This window comes from Sinocyclocheilus anshuiensis, unplaced genomic scaffold (genome assembly GCF_001515605.1).
Source record: "Sinocyclocheilus anshuiensis isolate Anshui unplaced genomic scaffold, SAMN03320099.WGS_v1.1 scaffold873, whole genome shotgun sequence".
NCBI lineage: Eukaryota > Metazoa > Chordata > Actinopteri > Cypriniformes > Cyprinidae > Sinocyclocheilus > Sinocyclocheilus anshuiensis.
The window spans coordinates 677,309-704,926 of NW_015557103.1; the positions used below are offsets into that span (position 1 = coordinate 677,309).

A 27,618-nucleotide genomic window follows, 5' to 3' on the forward strand; every position below is an offset into this window, starting at 1 on the left:
AGCGCCCTCCTTTGGCAAAGCATCATAGCACATTACACAAGCTACAGAATCATATTCATATCACGTTCAGTCTGAATCATTTGTATCTTTTAGGTGCAAGCCTAGAGCGATGGGCTGTTGATGAAAAGGGTTCTTTATGAAGGTAAAATGACGTCAGAAAGATTTGCATACGCAGGGTAAGAGTTGTGGACGTGTACATAAGACTGTAAGCGTCAATTAAATTTGCATGCGCAAGAGAAGCTTTGTAAAGGTGTAAATCGCGTTTCAAGCGCAAGAAAAAAAGTAAAATGCTGCAAATATTTTCTTCTTGCGCTTGAAACGCGATTTACACCTTTACAAAGCTTCTCTTGCGCATGCAAATTTAATTTACGCTTACAGTTTTATGTACACTTCCACAAATATTACCCTGCGTATGTAAATCTTTTTGACGTCATTCTACCTTCATAGTTCTCTCTCTCCAGTAGTTATCATAGACTCGCTGGAATGCATGTGTTAAACGTGTGGCTGAGCGTCTGATTGACCTGTACAATCGAACACTATGACTGAACAGCTCTGTTTTGACTTATAAAAGTAAAGATATTTTATATAGAGTGGACTTCATCATTAAACTCCCCAAAGATGCTGCACGTCGGCTCAGACAGTCAGTTGACTTGAGGCTGATTCCTTCTGAACGAATCATTTAGACCGGTTTTGTGAAACGTTACATAGATTCTTTTCAAAAGAAAGATTCGTTCATCAACTTAAGATAAACATCCGGTGCGCATGCGCAGACAGTGGATAATTGGGCGCGCGCAACTGCGGGCATGTCTGTCTCGTGGATTTTAGGCTGAACTGCTTTCACTTACATAGCTGGTACGTGTGGTCATTCCATACAGATGGGTTAAAGTCTGTCGCTTTGTTGTCGCTTAAATAACTTGCACTATATTATTTTAAGTAGCATAGATAATTAGCTCACCGACAGCCTCAACAAGAAAGGATTAAATTTGACCACAGGAAGGCAACAGGCAAGTTTAATTCGAAACAACTTCACCCATACTTGAATATTGGTGGGGTTATGTGCAAACAACAACAGGAGATCGTGAGACACTGTTATCCATGAACACGCAGACGTAGTCATGAGATATGTTGTGTTCCTCAATTGTAAGTCGCTTTAGATAAATGAGTTTGCTAAATTAATAAATGTAAATATGTGTAAGAGCTGGGATTGCACTGTTAGACATATGAGTTGTGGATACATGTGAGTTCTCTTAGTCCGTTACAGTACGTTTACAGTAAGTTCATATGCATTAGATACAAAGTGCTTGCAAATGTTTGGAAACTCCTTTGACACGTTGTTATAACTGTTCTGGCAGAACTTTCAGTTTGGTATGTTTTTTTTTTTCTTATTTAGTGTAAGACCCAAGAACAAGAAAATAAGAGACTAGGTGTGAAAAAAAATATTTTTTTGCTCCTTTGTATGTATAACTATGCTCATTAGAGTACATACTTGCCATATAACAATTGGATTTGCTTTGTACTTCTTTACCAAATCACAATGTGCCGTTGAGTAAGTAACACTTTTTAATCACTGACGTGTTGGAAACTGGACAAAGTTGAAAGCTTGCACACAGAAAATGTCAGCTTGTAGCTTTCTAAACACATAGCTGTTATTATGGAAGTGCCCTCTTAGCTCCCAGTAATAGTTAACACGGCACATGCCTTAGGATTTACTGGCTAGTGCAGTCGCTTGGTTGTTACCGGTCTTTGAACTCTGTTAAACTGCTAAGCCTTCATCTATTAATTTTGGGGATTGACATTCCTTCTGCATTTTATACAGAATTAAATAATTCAGCTTTATAGCATCAGTATTGTTGTAACATGGTGGAAGTGAATACATGCAATGAAAGGACTGAGGATGTTAAGGAGGACATGAGGACTGATGGCAGTGGACACACTGTGGAAAATGTGGCTCCAGAGCTGGTCAGTCACGAAACCAAGGAAGACCTGGAAACCCAAACGCAGAAGACCAGAACCTGGATATGGTCCGTTGTTTATCTTTGTTTCTATGGCTTCATGGTGCAGCTGAAGCCTGGAGAGCCGTTTATCACACCATACCTGCTCAGTACAGAGAATAACTTCACTAGTGAACAGGTATGGTGCTATTCTACTTTTATTCTAATCTTTTTCTAGTTTGTGAAAAAATACACATTTAAAATATAAAATTGAGTGAGTTTATTCAAATGATAAATCTTACTTTTTTTATTTTTTGTAAACACTAAAACTGTGTTTCCCAACTATAGTATGTGTTTATTTTGTTGCCAATACCTAGTCGACACGCATGACTGTGTAACTTGGTTTTCAATCTCTGAGACAGTTGCTGGGGTCTGGCAAGCCATGTGAATGTGGTCAGAGTTCACACATTCCTCCAAAATGGGTCAGATCTGCTTTGAGAAAGGACTAAAACTATCATGCTGACTCATTATATGTAGAGTTATTAGATTACTACTTTTGTAAACACTTGTAAATCCTCAAATTAATTTGTACTCACTGTACTGATCTTATCAGGCTCTAACTGGATGGCTTTTAAAATAAGGTTAGTACTGTAAAAGCCATCAAATTAATCAGCCACATGCAGAGAATATCTGTATGGGAATTTTCCATTTTAGGGACCATTCATTTTGGTTTTGGTTTGTTTATTCAGGCAATCTATTTAGCCTGATACTTTTAAATTGGTGTCATATGTCTTTGATATAGTAACAGTCATTACTCATGTCAATTAAATTTATAACTTAATTGAGTCAATTACAATTAAACTGGAAGTACAAAGGGCAGTGTTATCAACATGACGGAGACGTGCAAGTAAAAGTGCACAAATGCAGAGTCTATTTCATGCACAACTTGAACAAGCTACAACAGGTAAAGCTGTCAGCTGTGTGGATATTGGCAATATCTTTATCAATTCTCGTTTATAATCATTACTAATATCTTATCAAGATCTTAGTCTATATGCTGTGTTCTGTTAATGTGTGAACTTCATATTATTTGAAGCACACTTGCCGTCCATTAATCGCAAAAAGCTTTGTTACTTTTTAATAAACAAAGTATAAGCTTTAAAATGGTCAAATTCATAACGAAATTCAAACAATACAGATTTGGCGCTCTTTAATGTGACAGGCGCGATTGCTTTAGCGCCTCAGTTCAAGCGACAAGTGAACCCATTATATCTTTCTCTTTACTACTAAGTACATAATGAACATGAATTAACATCAACACTTAACCTATTTTATAATAAAGCCTACAGTACAACTTACTGAAATGTATCATGCAAAAGCTCATTCAGTGTTTCAAACTGCGGTAAACATGTAAAGCTTGTAAACATTGCAACGTAATAATACTTTTACCTCAGAAAAAACATTAGGTGTCCATAAGCTCATCAGTCGGCTAGAAAAAGAACTAAAGAAGAGCATTTTGCTATATTTATACGTTATTGGATGTTAATATTTTTACTTAACCTGTTGTCTACATGATTCAGCTCCTACAAAGTTGTATTTTACTAATGAAGAAAACAGACTGAATGTGTGAAAGACATATGACAACACTAAGCATGGGCCGGTATGAGATTCTGACGGTATGATAACCTTAGATAAAAATATCACAGTTTCACGATATCACGGTATTGCGATTACAGCTCTAAAATATGTTATTTTTAAATGTCTGGGTTAAAAAAACAACTTTTTTTTCCCACTGAATATTTTATTTTTAAGAAACGTATAGAACATTTTGGAACAGTAAACAAAAACTGCGCATACCGCTGGAACGGTATAATGGAAAATTTGAGTGATTTTGAAACCGTGACTTTTCCAAACCGCGCGCGGTATACCGTGAAACCGGTTATCGTCCCATGCCTAGACAACACTTATAGGATGCACTGAGGAGGAGCCCAAACTACACTCAGTGGCCAAGTGATGCTTATGGTCCATGATTTTCAGAAATAATACAAGGAAAATGCTTTTTAAAAACATCTCAAAAGTCAAGGTAATTCTAAATGACTGAAGGTATAACACCAGTACTGTAGACTATTAACAACTATAAATGTTCTATAAAAACAATGAACCGCAGCTTTCAGCCTGTCACCATGATGCAAACATGAAATATACATACAGTAATAGTTCTTTACAGTTTTTTTTTTTATTAGATTGTGCTGCTTTTCCATTGTTTTTCTATGAAAACATGGACACATTTGATTGTTGTGCTCGCGTCTCTTGCAGCGTCTCATGCATGAAATGGCATTCTAAAAACTCAATTATGCTCAAGTTAAAAGAACTTCAACTCAACTCCCATCTTCTTGCATTTTTTTTCCTATTCCACTGCCTGCATCGCATCTTTAGTCAACACAAAAGCACATTTTGTGTGAATGGCACCTTATGGTCCTTCACAGAGCGCGTCACATCATTATCTGTTATCATTAGCATATTGTCAAAGTGTCTAATTCTAATGTTTGGTAATATTTCTATTCAAAATCATGATTCCTCATTTTATAAAATAAACTTTCATTGAGGGCATATTTGTACAGATTCTGTGTCATGAACAATTCTTTGTGGCTATATATTTCAAGTTGGAAAAAACGTTTAGTTCCCACTTTAAGTGAACCTTAGTTACCAGGTCATCTACAAGATCGATTAACATGCTGATAAATTCAAGAAAAGATGAGACATAAACACATGAAAGTATGATTGAAATGTTAAAAAATAAAGTATGATTAAAAAAAAATAATAAAACACGTTTATTCTGTGGCACCTAAAAAAAATAATAATTATTATTTATTTTAGACGCCTAAAATTGTTCTTATAGGAGCCAATGGCTCCTTACCTCGATCTTTTTGTTTGGAGCCCTATATATATATATATATAAGCACATTTTGTGTGAATGGCACCTTATGGTCCTTCACAGAGCGCGTCACATCATTATCTGTTATCATTAGCATATTGTCAAAGTGTCTAATTCTAATGTTTGGTAATATTTCTATTCAAAATCATGATTCCTCATTTTATAAAATAAACTTTCATTGAGGGGTTGAAAACCTTTATACAATGAGACTTATGGTGTATTTAAGCTGTCTATTGCTATAGCAAAACTTAACAACTCCCTACTGAAAAAAAAAACCCCAAAACAACTAAAACCAGCCTAAGCTGGTTGGCTGCTTTGGCTGGTCTCCCAGGCTGGTTTTAAAGTGGTTTTATCTGGTCAGGGTGGTCTTAGCTGGTCAAGTTGGGAGACCTGCTAAAAGACCAATCGAGCTTAAACCAGCTAAGACTAGACAACTAGCTATTTTTTTTAGCTGTTTTTTACCGATTCAGCTGGTTTTAGCCATTTTTAGCTGGTTTTAACTTTTTTTTTCTTTTTGCTAAATAAGCTGGGTTTAGCTGGTTTCATGGTATCAACATGTTAGTAACATGCTAATCATGCTAGAAACATGCTAGTAACTTGCTAATCATACTAACAACATACATGGTAATCATGTTAAAACATGCTAGCAACATGATAATCATGTTAGCAACATGATAATCATGCAAGAAACATACTAGCAACATGCTAATCATGTTAAAAACATGCTGCTAACAAGTTAAGTTAGCTAAATCATGCTAATTACATGCTATCTACATCTATCTAATCTATCTAAACTTCCAAACTTCAAGCTATTACAACTGCTTCAAACTTTCACAAAAGGCTTTTTCAAGCCAACTTCGAAGTTTGTTTGCGAACTTTACTCGTCTAGTTTTATGTTGATGTAATAATGTTATCCAGTACAAAACATTCTCAAACACTAAACATGTCCTCAGATTATGAATGATGGGCCATTAACAATGACATAAGAAAAACACATTTCAATATATTTCAAACTCCAAATATTCACTTTTAAATGGGCAAGAAATGTAGTTTAACATTAGTCTCTTGTCCACGTTTTAATATTAACATTTATATAAAATATAACCTGGGATGCCATGTATTCTCCATGTGCACTACGCTCATTTCAGTTGACAGTATGTTAGGGCTTTTCATACTTGAATAAGTTAACGCTGGGTCATTTTAAACCCTGGTAAACAGAGTCCTGGGTTAGCTTGTTTCACAATGCTCATACTTTACCTGGGATTAACAATTAAATCTTGGTATTATTTATAATCTGCATTTCACACTGTGCATTCCTAGTGTGGAGGTAAGTGCATTCTATTATGTTACTGATGTTACATTTTTTAAGCGTTACAGTTATCCCTGCTATAGTGCTCTTTGTCTACCCCATATCAGATGTAATAATGGCTTTCTGTGATTTTTATTTATTTATTATTATTATTATTTTTTTTACAGGTTACCAATGAAATCATCCCGGTCCTCTCATATTCCTATATGTCCGTTCTGGTGCCTGTGTTTCTGCTGACAGATTACCTACGCTACAAACCTGTGCTGGTCCTTCAGAGTTTGAGTCATGTTTCCATTTGGCTCTTGTTGCTTTTGGGAACCTCATTACTGGAGATGCAGTTTATGGAGTTCTTTTATGGCCTTACCATGGCTGCCCGTGTGGCGTACTCCTCGTACATTTTCTCGCTAGTACCAGCGACTGTTTATCAGCGTGTAGCCAGCTACTCCCGCTCATCTGTGCTCATGGGAGTCTTCACAAGCTCTGTGCTGGGTCAGATATGTGTGTCACTAGGGGGCATATCATACAGGACGTTAAGTGCAGTCTCTCTGGGGCTTGTCACTTTTGGGCTGCTCTTGTCCTTCTGCCTGCCATGGCCCAAGCGTAGCTTGTTTTTCAACCAAGCCCGTCTGGATGAGGAAAGGAAGGAAGCAGCTCAATCGGAATTGGCCAGAATGAAGCCTGAAGAGAAGGATGGCAGTATGGCTGCACAAGGCAGTAACCACAAATCATCTTCCTGGACAAATTCAGTGTTTATTCAGATGTTGAAGGAGTTAAAGAATGTTGTGAAAGTACCTAGTTTAAGGCTTTGGAGCTTGTGGTGGGTGTTCAACTCCACTGGTTACTATTTAGTTGTATTTTATGTGCACATCCTGTGGAATGAAGTCTACCCTGCCACAGAGAAAATACATGTCTACAATGGAGCAGTTGAATCTGCCTCTACATTATTAGGTAAGATGGATTATAGTGTGTTGTAGTCACCATATATATAACAATAAATACTGATAATCTCAGCCACAAAATCAGACTTTAAGTAACATCCACTGATTTCTTAAGCTAATAAATGAGCAAATGTTGGAAAAAGAACATAGAAGGGGCATGCTTTCTTGCCAACCAACTGTTCATTCATTTCAGAGTGGACGTCACTTACTTAAAGACTGATTTAGCAATTGTCATGATTATCGATATACAATATCAACCTCCAGGCCACTTAGATTTCTAAATAATCAAAATCATCATCTAACTAATTTATAAGGATAGCAGTAAATTATTGCAGAAAGATTAAAAACTGGCATTAAATGAAAATTCACTCTGTAGATTATCTTTGTATTTTTGCCAATTTTCAGCCAGCTTTGTATTGTTAAAATGTCAGGACTGAGTACTCTTTCTCCAGGTCACATGCACCTGAATATCCCAGTTTATTTGTCAGCAAAAATCCACATAGATAAAACAAAATGTGTTATTGGTGGACATTTGACAGCTTTAGGGCTACAGATTAAACGGCTATAGATTATAAAAGCTATAGATTAAACGGCCACATTATGTTCCTGTAAGGTCTAGTTTTTTTTTCACTTTTTTTTTTTATAGTTCGAAAAACCTACTTTTTCAAACTCGTCTTAGACCGTTGGTCCGATTTTCACTAAAATCGAGTCAGATTATCTTCAGACTGCTGACAAAAAAGTTATGGATTTCGTGTTGATAGACAAAACCGTTTTTGCATAGCACCGCAACAAATTTGAGGCATGATGCCGAACTACGTCTGAGGCTGTATCTCTGCAAAGCTTTGACATATTGACACCAAACTTTGCGTGAGCCATTGTCAACTCACACAGAACACACCACATCAATTTGATAACAGCGCCACCTATTGGTCAAATTGATAAGCCATTAAATCATATTACTTGTGGTTGTATTTGTTTTTTCAGCCATTTTGACTAAAATCATCTTAAAATGGCTTCAACTAGGCCTACTCATTTCTGCAGTTGGTCTGATGCTTGCTTCTATAGTGCTTGGCCCCTTGATTGCTGCTTGCAGCGATATTTATTATTACAATTTTCTATAGTGGATACTCATACATTCTGTACATTAACATGTTGTGATGTCTAATTCACTTTAGCAGACAAATTGGTTATATAGTATTAGATTTTAGTTTTTTGAAACATGAAAATAATTATCTGTTTATCTGTACTGGCCAGAGTTTCAATTTCACTATCAGGATTCTCAGTGTATATGACAGGTCATTGTGACTAACAGTTGTGTTTTTTTTTTAAACTAGGATTTAATAGGTAACATTATACATGCTGGTTTACTATTTGGTGAGAACAAGCAGAGTTCATGTTCCTCAACATTTGAGCTTTGGCATGACGCATGCTTGTAAAGCTTAACTCCTTATTCCTGGTCCAGGAAAGCCACTTTCCTGCAGAGTTTCTTCCAAGTAAACCCAAAGACCTTTATGACCTTTATGTTGATTTAGGTGCATTTAATCAGAGTTAGAGCTAAACTTTGCGGGGAAGTGGCTCTTCAGGAGTAGGAATGAAGAACCTTGGTGTAAATGACACAAAAGTAGAAAATATTTTATGCACAGATCTGAACTTTGTGAGAATAGATGTTTTTTTCATTGGCATTGGATGAATATTACATGACAATCACACTTTTCGTGCTCCATAGGTGCAATCACGTCATTTGCAGCAGGATATGTGAAAATTCGATGGAATCTTTGGTCTGAGCTGGTGATTGGATTGATCACTGCGGCACAGGCCGGTCTACTGCTTCTCATGGGCATCACAGATAATATCTGGGTTTGCTATGTGGCATATGCCCTGTTCAGAGGCTTCTACCAATTCCTGGTGCCAATTGCTATGTGAGTTGTAGAAAACAATTTTTTTATTTGTATTATTATTTAAAGGACTTTTTTTTTGAATGTGTTGTCTTTGTTAAATAAATGACATTAAAAACGCTGGCACACATTGCATTCAATGTTTCAAAGTCACTGTTTTAAAAGTAGATATGTATGCACCTGTGAAAACATTCTTATTTCATGGAGAGCAAGAATTTTGCTTTGAAGTTCAAGTTTGTTGTAGTTTGCCACATGAGGAGCTTTTAACTAAAATTAAATAACACAGGAAATTAAACCATTTAATTAAAATAAACTTAAAAAAAAATAATAATCCAGATATCTGTGCTCTGCATTTTGTTCTTTTAACTCATTTTGTATTTTTCTTCTCAGTTTCCAGATTGCCTCCTCTCTCACTAAAGAACTGTGTGCTTTAGTGTTTGGAGTAAACACTTTTCTTGGAACAGTCCTGAAAACGATCATCACTATCATTGTGGTAGATAAGAGGGGATTGGCTTTGAATGTTCACTCTCAGGTGTGTAAAATTCTAGATTGACTTCTGTTAATAGTTACACTATTGGCTGTGGATATCACCAGCTTGTTAACAGAAGAAGAAGAGATTACAGTAACATTATAATTCAGGAAAGAAAGTAGAAAGATTTTGGCCTGATTTTGTTTCTCTCTTTCTTGCAGTTTTCTGTTTACTTCTTATACTTCACTCTGCTGACTGTGATTTATCTGGGCTGTAGTGCCTTTATCATCACATGTCATTACCGCAATCAAAGAGCAGAGAAGGAGACTACAGAAGTAGCCATAGCCACTGAACTTAGTCCTATGACAGCAGCTGCTAGTGATGGCACAACGGCAAATGGAACCAGCATCAAGACATGAGGTTCAAAGGAATTGTGCCTTCTGGTGGAGTTTCTCCGTTTGTTTAATCTGTTACTTTAAAATCAGAACATTTTATTATTTTAAGTATGAGTAGCTTTTGTTTTATTATTTTTATGTTTGTCCTCGTTAGGAATAGCGCTAGATTTAAAAAAAAAAATCTCATCAAATTCTAATTATACATTTTGTGGAAGGTAAATATAATGGTTGAGGTTGTCAGTAGGATGGAATGCCAATGGAAAATGTAGTCTTGGATCGAGATTTTGTCAGATCCTTGATTTCGTTTATTTTCCTTGGTTGTCTTTGTTAGTGTGAACAAAGATAATGTAAAATAATTTTTGTAAGGAATGTTTGGAAGCCAAACATGGCAAGTTTGGCTTTCTAGTATCTGATAGGATTACTTTTTGACTTCACTGTACCGTGATTCCAGAAGTATTATTTGCAGATAATTATTAAAATGTAAACAATTACTACTGTACAACCGTTAGTTCCAGTTCTCTAAATTGATTTGCCAAGTGGTTATCCAGGAATGCTGATATTTATTAAATGCCCTTAGAATATCTGATTGCTGTTCAGTGAAAACTGGGTAGGGTTGTGGGATTTTTGCATGGAGTGAGGACCATTTTTGTCAGTGTTTTCTTTCACTCCAGGATTGCTCAGAGTGGGGGGTTCTGCTCACCTGTAAGCAGGAGTAGGAAATTGCAGTGTTGGTAACATGGAATGATAACTGAATGTTACGAACAGGGATTGCTCCATAAACACTTAAGTCTGTGCATTGCTTGGTGACACACAAAGTTTGATGCTTTAGCACTTTTAGAAATATTTGCCATTGTTGAAAAAATATGTAATTGACCATGTTTTGGTGGAAATGTAAGTTACTCAATATTAACTTTTTAGAACCTGTATAAAAAAAATATCACACAAACAAGATTGTACACAAGACACTTGCTTAGTTCTACTGTATTTTGGAAATAAGTACTACTGTTATGTTTTTTAATATTTCATAGTGTGATGACATTAGGAGCTCCAGACCATGTTTAATTACAAATAAATTGTTACAAATTAAGTGTTAAAGTAATTTTTCATTTGCATGGCATTTTGTAAAATTCCTATTGTTTCAAACCAGCATTACAGGAAAATATGTAGTAGCCCCTCACTGCAGAACAAAGATCCAGGGGGCGGGGTTGGATCCACATCTAGGGGGTGGAGATGGGTGGGTTTAGGTATCGGGGTGGAGACGGGTAGGTTTAGGTATATGTAAGGTGTGAGGAGTTGGATCTGGATCCGCCCCCTGGGTCTTGTGTTCTGCAGTGAGGACCATCTCAAAATATGCCTTAATATCCTATCCTACAGTACCCGGTGAGCAAGACAAAGGTGACTGTGGCAAAGAAAAAAAAATGTAATGAATGGGAAAAACAGACTTAAAGGGGCTGTCTAAAGCCAAGTTCACATTACACGACTTTAAACGTCGGCAGATCACTTTGCTGTTCAGACTACATGACTTGCTGTCTGTCTTGAAGTTGTTGTGTTCACACCACGTAAATGATCCGCAACAGGGGGTGACACACTACACGAGCTGACAACAACTCTGTCACCCAATGACTCTATCCGGTCCCCAAACCACATTTGGTCACAAAAACACGTGAGAAGTAGAACGGGAATGACGCGAAGCAACAGGTGAAACCGGAGTTGTTTCATTGAAAATGGACATCAGGAAGTCATGTAGTCTGAACAGCACAGCAATCTGTCGACTTTTAAAGTCGTGTAGTGTGAACTTGGCTATATTTAACATGCTAGATATTTGTTTGGCGTCGGGGACGCGTCAGCGAATCTCTTTGATACGTCACTGGGTAGTTCACACATAAAGATTGCCAAGTGCTGATCACCCACCGATTTTCCCCCGATCACAGCCAGACTTGTCCCAGCCCAAGCTCATTGCCTTGCAAATCGGGCTTAAATCAGGCTTAAAATCCTGTAGTGTGAATTTGGCTTAATCTGAAGTTTAGCGATCTCCATGTGAGATGTTCATCTTAAATTAAATTGTCATTCAGCCAGTCTGTGTTCTGTAATGAGATATTGAATATTTTGTTTGTGATTGTGGTTGCTGAATGAATGCACTTACTCAGCCGCTGTTGTTTTAATAGAGAAACATTATTGCAATTTAGAATTATTGGAATTACTATTAAGAATTTCACCGTTAAAATATGTTTTTGCCAGTTTTCATAATGTAGACATAGTGCATATCAAATTTTTTAATATTAATTTTAAATAGCCTAAAATAAATCGGTACACTAGATGAGGTAAACTTGTATGAGTCCACATTCTATTGATTTGTGCTTATTGGTGAAAGTGCAATACCAGAAATGTAAAAATAACAAAAACTTTTCGAATTATAATTTTGAGCAAAAAATATATATTTTTTTATCAGTTTTAACTAGCACAACGAAAATGTGGCAAAAAGTTTCATTGACTAAAACTGTATTAAAATGCTCAGATATTTAGTTGACTAAAACGTGACTAAACAAAGGACAAGGTTGACTAAATATGACTAAAAAGTACATTTGACACCAAGACTAATTTAATAAAAGACTAAGACTAAATAAAAAATGGCTGACAAAGCTAACACTAGAGGGATGCAGGTAGTTGTAAATGAAATGCTGGCACTGAAGGTGATTGGTTGATTGGTTGGTGATTGTTGCAGACCTGTCTAACACAGCATAACTATTTTCTCTCTCATAATGGTTGAGAGATAAAGTAAGTGTATGCCAGGCTGAAGTGAGGAGTCTAGACTTAAATTGAGAGTTTGAGCCCCAAAAATGGCCATTGTAGCAATGATAAAATTAATCTGATACAATCAAATTTTCTGGATTTTAACCAAAGCCTGTTTATGTAGACTGCTGCAAGTTCTATCTTAAATCTCTTTGACTCACTTTATTTACTATTTATACAAGATTGCTGGTAGAAAGTCCAGCAGCACTGTGAGGTTTCTCTATTTATATCACTGTTTGTTATACTTTTTTTACTTTACTTTTAGTCATTTACGACACTGACAAGGTACGCCATACAGTTATGCTTGTCTGTGTTTGCAGATGGAAACATCATTCCAGGTTACAACAAATTTCTTTTTGTGTATTATAAGTGAGTCATTGAATCATTCACTCCTAAAAAAACTAATTCATCCAGAAACAAAACCTGTTGCTGAGACACAATGATTGATCTTGCTTTGACTTTACATTGGTGGAGCAAAATAGAGAGTAACTAGGAATATTGTTATATATACACTAACATTCAAACATTTGAGGTAGGTAAGACCAGTATCAAGTAATTGACTTTTTTATTTTCCAAATAAATATTACAGAATTTTTGTTTATTAATCTAAGTGCCATTCAAAATACAGTGAAAATAAAGGTAATAATGTCGCTAATTTTTAGCGGTCACATTTGAACTGTAGAATACAGCAGGCTGTAAAATACAGAGAACTGCAACTCTTTAAAATCGTATTCAGGTTATGTGTAAAAAACCAAACCAAAACAAATAATAAAAAAAACAATGATTTACATATTTTTATTAATAGTCGTCATCTTTCTTTAAAGTCAACCAGTCATTTTGCACTACATCATGGAATGTTTGATTTGATTGAGTTGCAAATTATAAAAATTTAGAAAGGTTACATAGATAAGTGTACATAAAATCAAATACAAATGTGAATGAAAATGGTTATGACAACAAAGTGGTTTAAAGAGAATGTTATTAAAATTTGGAATGTAGCCCTTTTCTTTGGCAATATATTGTGAAGACACTTGCAAATGTCCATTTTAAAATAAGCTGTATTTTAAAAATGATGTTTTTGCCTGAGGGTGTCCGATACTAACCCGTTATGTGTAAAAATACAATATGTACATTTTTGTTAAAAAAATTAAATAAAAACAAAACAGTGATTTTCCCCCTGAATTTAGCCTTAATCTATTTTTATTTATTTATTTTTAAATGCTCAAGTATTTCAGTGAATGTTTTCTGCTAAGACAAGTTTTTATGGTGTAAGGAGCAAAGCATATCTTTGTTTGAAAGAGATGGCTGTCACACAGCAGTTAATCCATAAAAAATAAAGTCAAAATTTAAATCTAAAATAAATGTAAATGAACATATACAGTATCACCATCAATCACAAAACACTTAAAGTCCCCATGAAATCAAAATAAAAGTTTTTTGGGTGTTAGTATCAATATGTTAGTCTTAAGGTTATCTATAAGGCAGTGTGCTCCAAAACAGTAACAAAATTCGCATTTAGAAGATATAAGCATTCAAAGCTTGCAGTTTGTAACGCTGTGTGTTTCTAAGCATTTCAGGGGACCTTTAAGTTTCAGTTTGTGGTGTGACTCAAGGACAATTTTGGTTTAGCAGACGTTTTGGTTCACTCGGCAGTATAGCTGTTCTCAATGCACAGTACAATAAAAGAGCTGGTACAGCCACGTGGCAACTACTGAATTAGGTAGCCTTCTTGGAGCGAGGAAGCCATGCCAGTGACGACATGACTACCTGTTCGCCATTTTTCACAGTAGCTGTCTGTCTGCCTGCTTCCATGAGTGCTTGATTCATGCCATACCATCTTCTCTGGCCTATTAAAGTGGTTATGGAGAAAAAAAAAATGGGTTAGTCAGTCTAATCAGTTCAGTCTCCACTTACCAGGCATCATCATCAAGAACATCTCGACAATCAAATGAATAGATGTGCGCATTATCATTCATCTTGCCCTCTGAGCCGCTAAAGATGGATTCCCAGTTGCTGAATAATTCCTCATCCTGTGAACATTTTAAACAGCTCTGTAAAAGACTGTATTAAACAGACTACAGTATAATCTGTAAAAAAGGAAGGATCTTACTTGAAGATTGACTATGGGTAACAGTTCCCTGTCATTCTGTCGAACAATGCTGTATAGATCCTGTAACCGGGATGACAGGAAAGCCCTGAATGTTCCTTTGAGCCCAATGGCTTGAGCCTGTAGCAAGCACTTGTGATCTATACCTCTGATACCCTGCATGTCGCCATGCTGGGGTGAGTTGAGAGCGATCAGGTGCAGCTAGGGTGACAAAATCAGGTGACATAGTTATACATTAGATACTTTAAAAGAAGTTTATGTTCTAATAAGATTACAAATATTTTAGATTATACAAAAGGACATCACCTGACTTTGTGCATATTGTTAACAAATTCTCAATTGATGTAAATAGCAATTGAGGACTGTAAGAAATCATTTCAAATAAAAAGGTTTGAGCTACAAATAATTCTTAATAATTCCGTCACTTTAACAAAATGGGTTGTACATTTTTTTTTTAAGTTTGGGGCGGTGAGATTTTTTGGTCACACTTTATTTTAAGGTCCAATTCTCGCTATTAATGAACTATTAACTACGACGTTTGTCTCAATAAACTCCTAATTACTGCTTCGTAAGGTAGTTCTTAAGTTTGGGTAGGATTAGGGATGTAGAATATGGTCATGCAGAATATGCACTTTATAAGTACTAATAAATAGCCAATATGCTAGTAATATACATGCTAATAAGCAACTAGTACTATTACTAGTTATTAGTGAGAATCGGTCCCTATACTAAAAGTGCTAATGGTTTTTAAATGTTTCTGAAAGAAGCCTCCTTTGCTCACCAAGGCTGCATTTACTTGATCAAAAATAAAGCAAAAACAGCAATATATTTAAACATGATTACAATTTAAAATACCTGTTTTCTATTTTTTCCTGTAATAGCAAAGCTGATTTTTCAGCAGCCATCATATTCTTCACTGTCACTTTTGATGAATTTACTGCAACTCCAAATTATTGATTACACATTTTTGAATGGTAGTGTATGACAGTAAAATAATTTAAGGCTAGTTAAGGCTAATTTAAGTATTTTAATGTGACATATCAGAAGAACTTCTGTGGCAAGAGCTTTTTTAGTTTTTACCAAGCACTGTGTTGTGTATTTCCCTCGTGAATTTTCTCTATTATTTTCAATCCCTATTATCCTCTACTATTTCTAAAAAAGGGAAACACAATAGATGTGTAACACTTATGTTTTGTTTGTCAAAATGACAAAAAAAGCATTTTGAAATATCCATCAATATTACAGTAAATAAAGGAAAATGTCCAGTTACATTAGTTAGTTTCAATAATGTCTGTGAGTAAGTTACATTTAATGTAACATTAACTTCTCATCTAAACTATGGGCTTATTCATGGTCTTCCCATTGATAGCATATAATAGTATGTGTTGAAATTAGTACAAATGCTGCTGTAAGTAAATTGTCAACTTTTTCACCTTGTGTCATATGTAGAATAATGTCACCTTCTTTAACTCAGCATTAAATTTTTTATACCCAATTTTTGTGAATGCATGTTATTGTAAGCAAGCCTTTCAGCAATTCCATTAGCAGATGATGATTTCTTACAGTTTGACGCAGATTACTTCCTACTATAAATAGTAGGAAATTCGTCATAGGGTGTAGGAAAAAGATGAACAGACTAACACACAATTATTCCTCATTTAAATGTTAAGGTACTTACCACACGGCCTGATGTGTGTGTGTGAGCTGGAAGCTTAGCCTCTTGAATGACAGGCCTGTGGTGGTGTGTACGTTCATATCTGCTGTCAGGATAGACAGAATGATCCGGGTGGCTACTGGGAATGTGCTTTCTGAAATCAGGGTAGTTCTGGTAAATTGGGTCGACTGATGGAGAGGGTTGTGGATCAGTTGGAAAATTGTAGTGTGGAAATATATATCCATGGTATGGATCATATGATGGCTGCAGTCTGGGATCATGTGGCACTGGGTACTGGGCTTGTTGGGGAGAGGTTGTGGGGTAATCCTGAGAGTACTGAACCACTTGTCGAGGTTCCACTGCTTCCATCTGGTTATCCTAGAAACCAAAATGGCAAAAACATAGCAAGAAGAAGAGACATACAGTATATGATCATACAGTATGATGATAAATTGCGTCTTAAAAGGTGGTGACATTTACTGTTGGTGAAATTTTGTGTGCGAAATCCAGTCACTTCAGTAGGAATCTGTGTGACCTTTATTGTCCTCGAAATTTCGCCAAAATTTTGCAAATGCGACTGCACCTTTATTGTTAATCATGACTTGAATTGTTACTTGTATTAGTCGTGTATATTTAATAGACAATTGTAGTTTGTGTATTACATAAGGGTTTATTAATTACTTAATAAATGAATAATTAATTACTTAATTACTGAATACATTTTCTGTTACTCACCAGACACTTGGGGAATGGGGTATATTCTCCAGGCTGAAATGAAACAACCAGAAACATCAGTCATTTTAATGTTCCATCCATCCATCCTTCCTTCCTTCCTTCCTTCCTTTGTGGAGTATCCACTTGCAAGGTAAACTGTGTTTACTCTGTTCTACGAATTACAGCAAACCATTTGTTTCTATTTTTCTGTAGCTTTTGGCAATCTGTAAAAAGATATCTACAATTTTTTTGTTTGTGAGTCATTTATACAACTGTTCTTTTAAATTTTGGGTGTGCTTTTGTGACATTCAAGCGGAACACTAATGTTGCCCCTCAGTTTTTTTTGCCACTCAGTAGGTGTAACCGCAGTGACTTGTTTCTGCTGTGAAGTCATGTGCATACCCTCTCTTGACTGCGAATGTGAATGAACCTTCTATTTGATACGTATGTCTCTGCAAAACCAAACTGGGTTTTAGTCACTTGCCTATTGGTTTGAAAATGCCCACTGATTGGGAAAGGCCGCTAGCATTCTGCAGAATGTTCTATTTAAATGTTCAGTCACTCACACATGTGAATTTTTGCACAGACAACAGCACAAAGACACACAAATGAAGTCCCAGGTATACAGTCGCACACATTTAAGGTGAAAGCCTTTCAAAGTATACTCCACAGACTATGAGCGTGAATGGATGTGTTTGCACATGTGCACAACCTAATGGACCTTTGTTCATATGCGCTGCTGTCTGCGCACAAGACTGTGTGGACAGCAAAATAAGGCTTAAGTTTACTCTTCTTACATAAAGATGGAGAAACAATAATAAAGCCTAGACAATTACCATGACTTCTCTGATGCCATCCTGTACTTTCATATAAAATTCTCTGTTGTCTTGTACATAGATTAGCGTGCCTTCTGGATATCGGATAGTTGTTGCAGCCATGGTGTCAACAGACCTCAAAACCATAACCTGAGCAAAAGAGAACAGACCAACTAACTAGAAAAGAAAAGAACATTACCTAATAGAAAATTAGTTGATGTTTTCATCAATATGCCCACAAACAGTAAATAGTGTTTCAGTAGTGAAAACTCGCCACCAGTTAAATGTCCAGGGGGTCCAGGAATACTGATTGCTAAAGGATCAAGGTTTTAAAATAAAAAGGCAAACTCTTTTTATTTATTGGCTTTTGCATTTAATGGATAGAACAGTTTGAGAGAAGACTGGAAAACGGGAGAGACAAGAAATTAGATCAGGACATGAAACGGGTCAGATTCGAATCTGCATCCCTCGGCACCCAAAAGATCTTTTACGTGTTGAGTGGCTGTGTGTAAATTCCTTACTTTGTGAGGGTCTGTGTGCAACTGGCAGCAATGATCCTGGGGGTCCAGGTGGTCCTGGTGAGCCAGGACTACCTGGGCGACCATCATAACCGATTCCTGGGGCTCCAGGAGGCCCTGGAGGTCCAGCAATAGATTCTCCTCTAGGGCCCTATACCGAAATTAACATTTAGTCAAGTAAGCTACTTTAGACAATAAGAAACAATGGTTGATTCAGAATCTAAGAAGCATTTTGTTTGTGCTGTCACCGGAGGTCCAGGTCTTCCAAGTGGACCTTGTGCTCCACTATGATGAGGGTCGTAGTAACCTATTCCTGGTTCTCCCTTCTGTCCTTTAAGACCAAGTTCCCCTTTCATTTCATGCTAAGGCATAACATATTACATAATCAAGTACAACTTCCATGTGCTGCACATATTCAGCAAAACATTACATGTAAACAGGAAACTTGTGTAAGTTTGGAAACATCATACCTTAAATGCATAAATGTCAAAGGTTGTAGTGAGACCTATGGCAGACAACGTTGACATTTAAATCATGCTCACATTTCGCAGTTTAGAAAAAAAAAATTCACTGTTCTGAATCTTTATTCAACTGTTCCTATAAAAAGGCTTGATGTGTCAATAAATCATACCTGGCAAGCCAGGGATGCCAGGTGCTCCTCTTTCACCCTTGTCCCCTTTGATAGCTGAGGTAATAAAATTTGAGATATATTTATATTTATTCAGTTAGCAAATACTTTTATCCAAAGCAATATATAAATTCTTCTGAATAATTCTTTGGAATAAGAGCACACTGATTCATCGCAAACAAATATTCTTATACACATATTCATGCAAAACTAAACTGGAATATGATAACACCAGATATGGATTGGAAAATGACAAATCTGATTCATTTACTTACCATAGGGAAATCTTGAGCTGCCGTCATCATAACCCTTAAGGTAGATCAAATTAAATATTGTGAGCCAGTACAAATGCTATTTTTTATAACAAACAAACCCACAAGATATTAGTTGCTTGTATCTTTTTAAAAATATGAATTACTCACATCAAATCGTCCCACAGAAACTGGAAGTCCTGGAGGACCAGGTGGCCCAGGTAGACAAGGAGGTCCCTAAAACCATATAAAAATCTATAGTATTGCATAGAGTATAATCTACACTTTTGTAGTAACGATGAAAACAAAATAAATGGTATTAAGTTGTTTATTTCTTACCTGATAGCCGTAACCATATCCTTCACCTGAATCGCTGTTCTGTCCTTTTTTACCATTTAGACCAGGACGACCCTTTTGATTAAGAATATTGTGTGATTAGGAATATACCAAATTATGAAAATGATCAAAAAATTCTAATTTGATAAAAAAATAAAAAATAAAATAAATTCAGGGTTCAGGGATCTTAGTCAAGCCCATATTTTTCAAGGTATTAATCTTTTTGACAGTTAGCACCTGAAAAAGAAGAAAGAAGCTGGACAAATACACAACATGATCCCATAGTTAGAAACATTTTTATGTTTGTCTGTTATGGTGCCTAGACTGACACATATGTATTAAAAAATTTGTATTACAAATTCAATGTATTAAAATCTATAGTGTTATAGGCCATTTAAGGTACTAACTTATATGGCTTTAGCTTCTTGCTATGTTAAAGCCTTTTAAGAAAAGGTGACCATGCCCATTATTTTTTATTTTGGCTGGGAATGACCATGCTACAGTTAAACATGATTTTGATAACTATTCATAATGGGACATAGAATTTTATATACTAGTTTAATTCGGAGTGAACAAATGGCAGAAAGCGTTTGTGTGCATCTGAGTAATGAGAAGGATTTGGAACAAACCCACCAAATTTGGAGTTTCTCTGATTTACGGTCTACGATTATTAAAACATGATGTGTTGACATTCTAACAGCTCCCTGTTTTTTCTACTTAGAGGGGTGCGATATGACCAAAATCTTTACCATCATATAAGTACTGTTCAACCAAAAGCTTTACCACAATATATGGAATTTTCAACCACAGTAAGAAAAGATATCACAATATAGTAATTCTGCCTGAAATCAGAGACATTACTAAATGAAATTAAAGGTATATCCTATACTTCTCAACATTGTCAGTAAATGACTTCTAATTAAATTTGGGAAATGTTTAACTCGCATCAGACTCTCAACTGGCTATTTTATCTTCATTGATGCTTTTTGGGAATTGTTTACTCTTGCTTAGAACAAAACTGACCATTATCTAAATCCTTTAATGACTAATATCCACATCCCTGAACGTTCAGGCGTGTGACCGAGCATCAGACTTTTCCAGACTTTTCACCTGTGATAACCAATCGTGTTTTCATTAATACCTTTTACTTAGAACAAAACCGTCCATCATTTAAATTTCATAAAAGAACAATACTAACCAATATTTAAATCACTTTATTGCCTTTTGAATGCTCAGACATGTGCCCGAGTTACTGCGGCACTGATATATGTGTTCATATATCAGTTGTATTTATTGCATATAAATACAATATAGCTAGATCTATATCTGGAGGATACCTCACATCATTGTTATATATTAACATATCACCCAGCCCTAAAACTTACTCTTTGGTAAAGCAGTATGTAAAGCTGCTTTGAAACTATGTGTATTGTGATAGCACTATACAGATACATTTTTACTTGATTCGAAATTGATGCCAGTTTTAGTTTGAAATATAAAAAAGACAGACAGCATGAATACGTTTTTTATTAAATTTAATAATAATTAACTTAATATAATTCTATAATTGTATGTCATAAGTATATCATTGTTTAACAGCAAATGCATATGTTTGTTAAAGTAGTTATACTTTTTATTTGGAGCCAACTGAATGTATAGTTACATTATATTTGCTGATGTGTTGCTACTGACAGTCACTGCAAAAGTCTATGATAAAATCTTTACGTAGGTTAAATGGCCAACAATCTTGCTGGATTTGATTAGAGATACTCACTGGTCTGCCTGGTAATCCTATTTCTCCTTTTGGTCCAGGTGGCCCAACTGGCCCCTAATGAGTGAAAAATATACCAACAAATAACATACACTCTTGAAATATCAGCAGCATTAAGAATCAATGTATTTCTTAATAGGGCAATTTTGCATGTAAAAAATTGAGCTTTTTGTGTGGTATTCCTCAGAGACAAAAAACAAAAACTCACCACAGGCCCCTCTGGTCCAAGTGGTCCTGGCTCACCCTAAAACAGATAGTAACTACAATGCGTCTCACAATGCTTAGATACTTAGAAGTTCTGATCAAAACTCATCTATCTGAATGAAAGCTGCAGGTCTCTCACCAGCTGTCCAGCCAGCCCCCCAATGTAACTGGGCCTACCACTGGAGTCTACGATCAGGCCAGGTTCACCCTTTTGACCCTAAAGAGAAAAGAGCATGAGCATATGTAATGTGAGAGGATGAAAAATGCTAACTGAATAAAGATAGTCTCTTTTAAACACTGCTGTTCCCAGGGCTGGATTTACCCCTTACTGTGACAAAGTCATTTTTAACATAGGTTACACTTTATTTAGCTAGCGTACATTCTACTAACTATAAGTAACTTTGCAACTACATGTCAACTAACGCTCATTAGTGTATTAGTAGACCATTAGGCTAATAGAGTAAGTTGATAAGTACTTGCTAAGTTATTTATAGTCAATAGAATGTATGTTGGGTGACCATCAAAAAGTGTTAGCAGATATTTAGCAGACAGTCTACTGATACTTCTAAGGACTGGTAGTTGACATGTAGTTGCAGAGTTAATTATAGTCAGAATGTATAGAATGTCCAAAGTGTACTACTGAAATAAAGTGTTACCAAAACATATTACCTTGATAGAGTCTCCTGGTAGTCCAGGTTCCCCCCGATCACCTTTTGGACCCATTGGTCCCTTTAAAGATATAAAAAAGATGTAAATAAATAAAAATGCATTATAAAACAGTTCTCACTTTTTACAGTTTCAGTCTGGCCCCACTGAAAATTCTGTTTTTGTTAAGCTTGCCTAAGCTAATCAATGTTTGATTGTGATCTTTTAAATTTAAAAATTACAAAGTTTGGTCTGCACTCTAAAAATTGTTTTAAGTTAAAGCAGGAGATAATAAGATTTTTTTTAATCTCCTGCTTTAACTTCAATAAAACATTTTTTTTTAAGTGCAGAGCAATCTTTGTAATTGTTTTACATATATAGGTCGTGGCACCTAACTAGCTGGGAGAGCATGATGAATGCATTGATTGATCTTTTAAGTTTAAAATGAACATTTAAATATAAAGGTAAGGATATTACATCAGCTGTGGTAAAATGTATGCTATCCAAAATATAAAATACTTTTACAAATCACACACTGGTTACTATGCTAACAACAAAATTACAAGTCATTAAAAACGTACAGGGAATCCTGCCTGACCAGCTATACCAGGTGTACCCTAATAAAACAAGAACAAAACACAATGCTTTGAACGTGGTTCTATATTCATTATAATGCCATAGAGATATTTAAATAGTAAATCATAATTACACAGTACATTCTATATTGAACTGCATGCAATTTTACATACTCAAGTTTATAAAGAGCTATTATAACAAGTATTTATCATTTCCTTTCACCTGTGGTCCAGGAATTCCATATTCTCCATTTTTCTGCAATTGAATGTATTAAAGTCATTCAGCATCAGAACTGCAAAGCTGTGAAAGAGCAGTAAAGTGTTATAGAGTTATACAAAGTCCTTTGATGATTTACTGAATGATAACACGTACACTGCCATTAATATAGATCACTTGTCCTGCAGGACCTGGTGGCCCTGGTGGTCCCGGAGGCCCTACTGCATGACCAGGATCACCCTAACGACAAATATATTATCATAAGTGTATTGCTTATAGGTCTGCAGAAGAGTTGAATGAACACTCACTTTGTCACCTTTCCATCATCTTTCCCCTTTTAGCCCCTGTAAAAAAGAAATAATTTAAAAGTTACAATATTGCTTTTCAAAGCTGATCTTCATGCTAGTCATTTTCACTCACTATTTTTCCTGGAAATCCATCTAACCCTGGGATTCCCTCTCGTCCTCTTTGACCTTCTTCACCTTTCTGACCTGGAATACCTGGATGAGGTGGAATAAACCTTGAGGGTGCTGAATTTCAAAGATTAAGTAACTTACAGTAATTCGGAAGGCAGGTCCTGGGGGTCCTGGACGTCCTTGAGGTCCCATGGGCCCAGGTGGCCCTGCCATACCTTCCAGTCCTGGGATCTCTGATGAACCCTGTGGACCCTAAAGAGAATGGAATGGTATAGGAGGGTTTAAAACTGTAACTGCAAAAGTGTTCTAAAAAAAGCTTAAGTTGACTGTCTTTAGTTGACTAAATTGAAGTTTAGTTATGAAATTATTTCTTGATAGGTAATATGCCTTGTTTACAAAATGGTGCAAGTTAATAGGTGCTCTTATTGTAATCTGTCAACAATATATTATAAACTTAAAGATCAGTTAAAATAACCTATTAGACACTGGTTTATGGGTTCACTTCATCAACATCCCATAGCACCAAACAATCAAAATTTCGACATGGTGAAATACGACATACTAAAGCCTTATTTGCTAAAATCACATGACTTAGCCAATTTTTTATGCACTCCAAACAACTGGTTCAAAACAATCTAATTGCAAAGTTTCAAAGCTTCATGCAGCAGTGTTTTGAATGCATCCATTAACAACAACAACAGCTGCAGCAGCAGTGTATAAATATCTAGTCTGCTAAGACAAAATACAATAATTTGCCATATCCATTACCATGCTATAAGTTAATTTAGAGAGATGTCATGAACTACAGTAAATACCACTCAAGATAACAGTGTATTGCAGGTTATGTGAGCAATCCTCAATCGTCACAGTGTTGTGAAGATGAATGAAAAGGACAAGCAAGCAAGTTTGTATTGGTTAAACCGTAAGTCTTAAATGATCGATTCACTTGCCCTCATTGATTGGTAGGCGAAATTTTGACAATGAAATGAAAGTTGTCTTTAGTGAACTAATGACTTTAAGAAGAACACTTTCATTCATTAGTCAAGTTCTTGTGACACACCACACCCAGTGAAGTTAATTTGTGGTCATGCATGACTTTAGAATACCTGTTCCCCACTAGTCTCCCAGGTAGGAAACCAACTGGAGAAAAAAAAAAAGAGAAAGCAGAGAAGGGGCTTTGCTACAGGGAGCAAAAAATATAGTGAAGATTAACTTCCCAATGAAAAAAAAGCCCCACATATAAAAAAAAATCTGTCTGAGATATGTGAATGTTTTAAAATATTTATAGTTTTAAAATACTTAAAATATTTCAGTATTCTGTAATCAAATCTTCACATCTAATTCATTAAACATGCTAGCATCACTTGTCTTACCGTTTCATCCTGCAACTCGAGGCAAGCCAAGCTCACCACAATCTCCCTAAAATAAAGAGAAAAAATAAATTGTTTGATTTCATTTTAATATCAGGTATATGAAAATACTTTTAATATTTCATTTACCTTTTGGCCTGGAGGACCAGAAGGACCAGGTTTTCCAGGTCGACCTGGGGGCCCCTGAGTCATAATAAACAGAATAAACAGAACACAAGCAAAATTCTACTAAATGTTTTAAAATGCATGGGATAAATGAAGAGAGGACAATTTCTTACAGGACGCCCAGTGAACCCATTTTGTCCAGGGGGACCAGTGGGGCCAGTTTCAAATGATTCTAATTCTGATCCAGTTTCCCAATCTGGTCCCGGGGGCCCAGGAGGCCCAGGTAGACCAGGATGACAACATAAATCCTGAAAAGATGAGAACATATTGAACTATAACTCCAAAATGTAATTACAGAGCCAAACACAACAGCAGCAGATCTGGTGCATTTATTAGGATATGCAGTAGACACTTAATTATTTTAGGAAAAGTGTTTTTTCCATATTTAAACATATTTTAAAAAATCGTACTATAATATGATGTTTGACATGGTGCGGTAACCATATTGAAATGGGTTTGAAAGAGCAAGGTTACATTGGGAAATGCAAAGTTTGTTAATATACCAAAGTGTTACCAATATACATATTGCCATCAAATTTGTTGATGCTTTATATGAGAAGGGTTTGATATCAGAAAGCCTTTAATAACTTTTTGTCATTATTAAATTTTAAGACATGGAATTCAACTAATTTATATATATATACATATAACTATAACTATAATAAATAATAAGAATAAGAATAAGAATAAATTCAACTTAGGCTAGTAGTGTTCGGCATAGATTAGCTGATTATTAAAACGTACCGGCAATGATCCAGAACCCTCCATATCCATTAATGTCTGAAGGGAGAACATTACCATATAAAACACAGATGTTTTAGCTCATTCAACAGGTTTCATGGTTTGCATACTGTAACAATATGTTTGCTAATTTTCAGCAAAAGAAAAAGAAAAAAAAAATCAAGAGAACAGCTTTTAAAAATGGAAAAAAAAAACAATGTTCACATCACCATGTCTTTGTTTTTTGTGTCACTACGAAAATGTTGGTGAACAACATTTTTGTGCTTCTCTGCTATGAGTTCAGAAAACAGCTTTAACACTAATTGTGCGAAATGTGTGAACATGCCCATAGTTCATAATAGGCTCTCAGTAGTTCCTTCTACTGTATGCACATTTTAGCTCCAAGCATATAGACCTGCACTAGATGTATTCATACTCACACTCCTGTCTGAGATTGAGGGTCCAGGACGTCCAGGTGGCCCAGGTGGGCCTCTAGGGCCTGGTTGTCCTTCCCCTTTCTGTCCCTAGAGATTCAAAAAAGTCAAGTTCATTGGTCCATACAAAGACCCTGGTGAAAAATGTATGCCTTCGTTTTAATTTTTTGTTTTCTTGGTTCTAGCATGCCTTACCAAAATTCTGGTTAACAATTATTTTTCACCACCAAGAAGACCTTAATCTCATTAAGAGAGTAATGACTATTACTTCCTTATTAGGTGCACATGACAGCCATATTCTAAATTTGATTCATTTTCACAAAAACCACATTTTTCTTTTTTTTAATTTAAGTCTCAAAGCCCACCACAGACTGCCATAGTTAAACATATATGACCCTGCACCACAAAACCAGTCTTAAGTCGCTGGGGTATATTTGTAGCAATAGCCAAAAATACATTGTATGGGTCAAAATTATTGTTTTTTCTTTTATGCCAAAAATCATTAGGACATTAAGTAAAGATAATTTTCCATAAAGATATTTTGTAAATTTCCTACTGTAAATATATCAAAACTTAATTGTTGATTAGTAATATGCATTGCTAAGAACTTCATTTGGACAACTTTAAAGGCGATTTTCTCAATATTTAGATTTTTTAGCATCCTCAGATTGCAGATTTTCAAATAGTTGTATCTCGGCCAAACATTGTCCTAGCCTAACAAACCATGCATCAATGGAAAGCTTATTTATTCAGCTTTGAGATAATGTATAAATCTCAATTTCATAAAATAGACCCGTATGACTGGTTTTGTGGTCCAGGGTCACACATAAGATGTAGTAAGGTTAATATAAAATAATTAATAATCAATAAAAATGAATAATTATTGAAAATTCAGATTTTGCAAACCACCTTCTGCCCTTTAGGTCCTGTAGAACCAGGTGGTCCTTGAAAACCTCGAGGTCCATCAGGGCCCTGAATAGTAACACCAAATGAGAATGATGAAGTAATAAACTTAGTAATTATTCAAACACTGTCTAGAAAACTCACAGGTTTGCCACCCTGCCCTGGTTCTCCCTATAAAACATAAAAATGATGTTTCATTACAGACAATTACTCAACTTTCATTCATTTTCATTCATCCATTCATCATTCATTTTAAGAGTAAAGAAATGCCAAAGGAAGTTTATGTTACTCACTGGCTCCCCTTGTGGGCCATCTGGACCTGGGCTTGTACGTATAAAACTTCTCAGAAATGCTCTTAAGAATAGTCTTAAGCTTTGACTTAAGTGTCAAAAAATTATTAGTTACAAGTAGGACTTTTCTAAGAGAAGGAATCTTTTATAAAAAAGCTAAAAGCAACTTTTAGTAAAGTCTAAGACTGATTCTTAAGTGTTGACTGAGGTGACACTTAAGTGT

The 27,618-nt window shown here is 35.6% G+C and overlaps 1 protein-coding gene and 1 pseudogene across 5 annotated transcripts; one reads left to right on the forward strand and one right to left on the reverse strand.

Annotated features, from left to right (window-relative positions):
* The first annotated feature begins 779 nt into the window (after positions 1-779).
* Positions 780-10,024, forward strand: LOC107677627 (folate transporter 1-like). Of its 5 annotated transcripts, none has more exons than XM_016472610.1 (6): positions 780-852; positions 1,832-2,130; positions 6,343-7,123; positions 8,840-9,032; positions 9,399-9,540; positions 9,699-10,024. In XM_016472610.1, the coding sequence occupies exons 2-6, from the start codon at positions 1,858-1,860 to the stop codon at positions 9,894-9,896; spliced, it is 1,587 nt and encodes a 528-aa protein (XP_016328096.1). In that variant the 5' UTR covers positions 780-852; positions 1,832-1,857; the 3' UTR covers positions 9,897-10,024. The 5 variants fall into 5 exon arrangements, with proteins under 5 accessions (XP_016328096.1, XP_016328095.1, XP_016328093.1 ...); XM_016472609.1 differs by having other exon boundaries at positions 786-852; positions 938-2,130; XM_016472607.1 differs by having other exon boundaries at positions 787-1,140.
* Positions 10,025-14,304: 4,280 nt separating this feature from the next.
* LOC107677615 (collagen alpha-1(XVIII) chain-like) lies at positions 14,305-22,089 on the reverse strand (annotated as a pseudogene).
* Positions 22,090-27,618: the final 5,529 nt, after the last annotated feature.

Bases quoted from the DNA above. Each gene is read 5' to 3' on its own strand.
- LOC107677627 (XM_016472610.1), top strand. From the start codon at position 1,858: ATGGTGGAAGTGAATACATGCAATGAAAGGACTGAGGATGTTAAGGAG. The intron at 2,131-6,342 runs GTATGGTGCTAT...TTTTTTTTACAG, and splicing joins ATAACTTCACTAGTGAACAG to GTTACCAATGAAATCATCCC. The intron at 9,541-9,698 runs GTGTGTAAAATT...TCTTTCTTGCAG, and splicing joins CTTTGAATGTTCACTCTCAG to TTTTCTGTTTACTTCTTATA.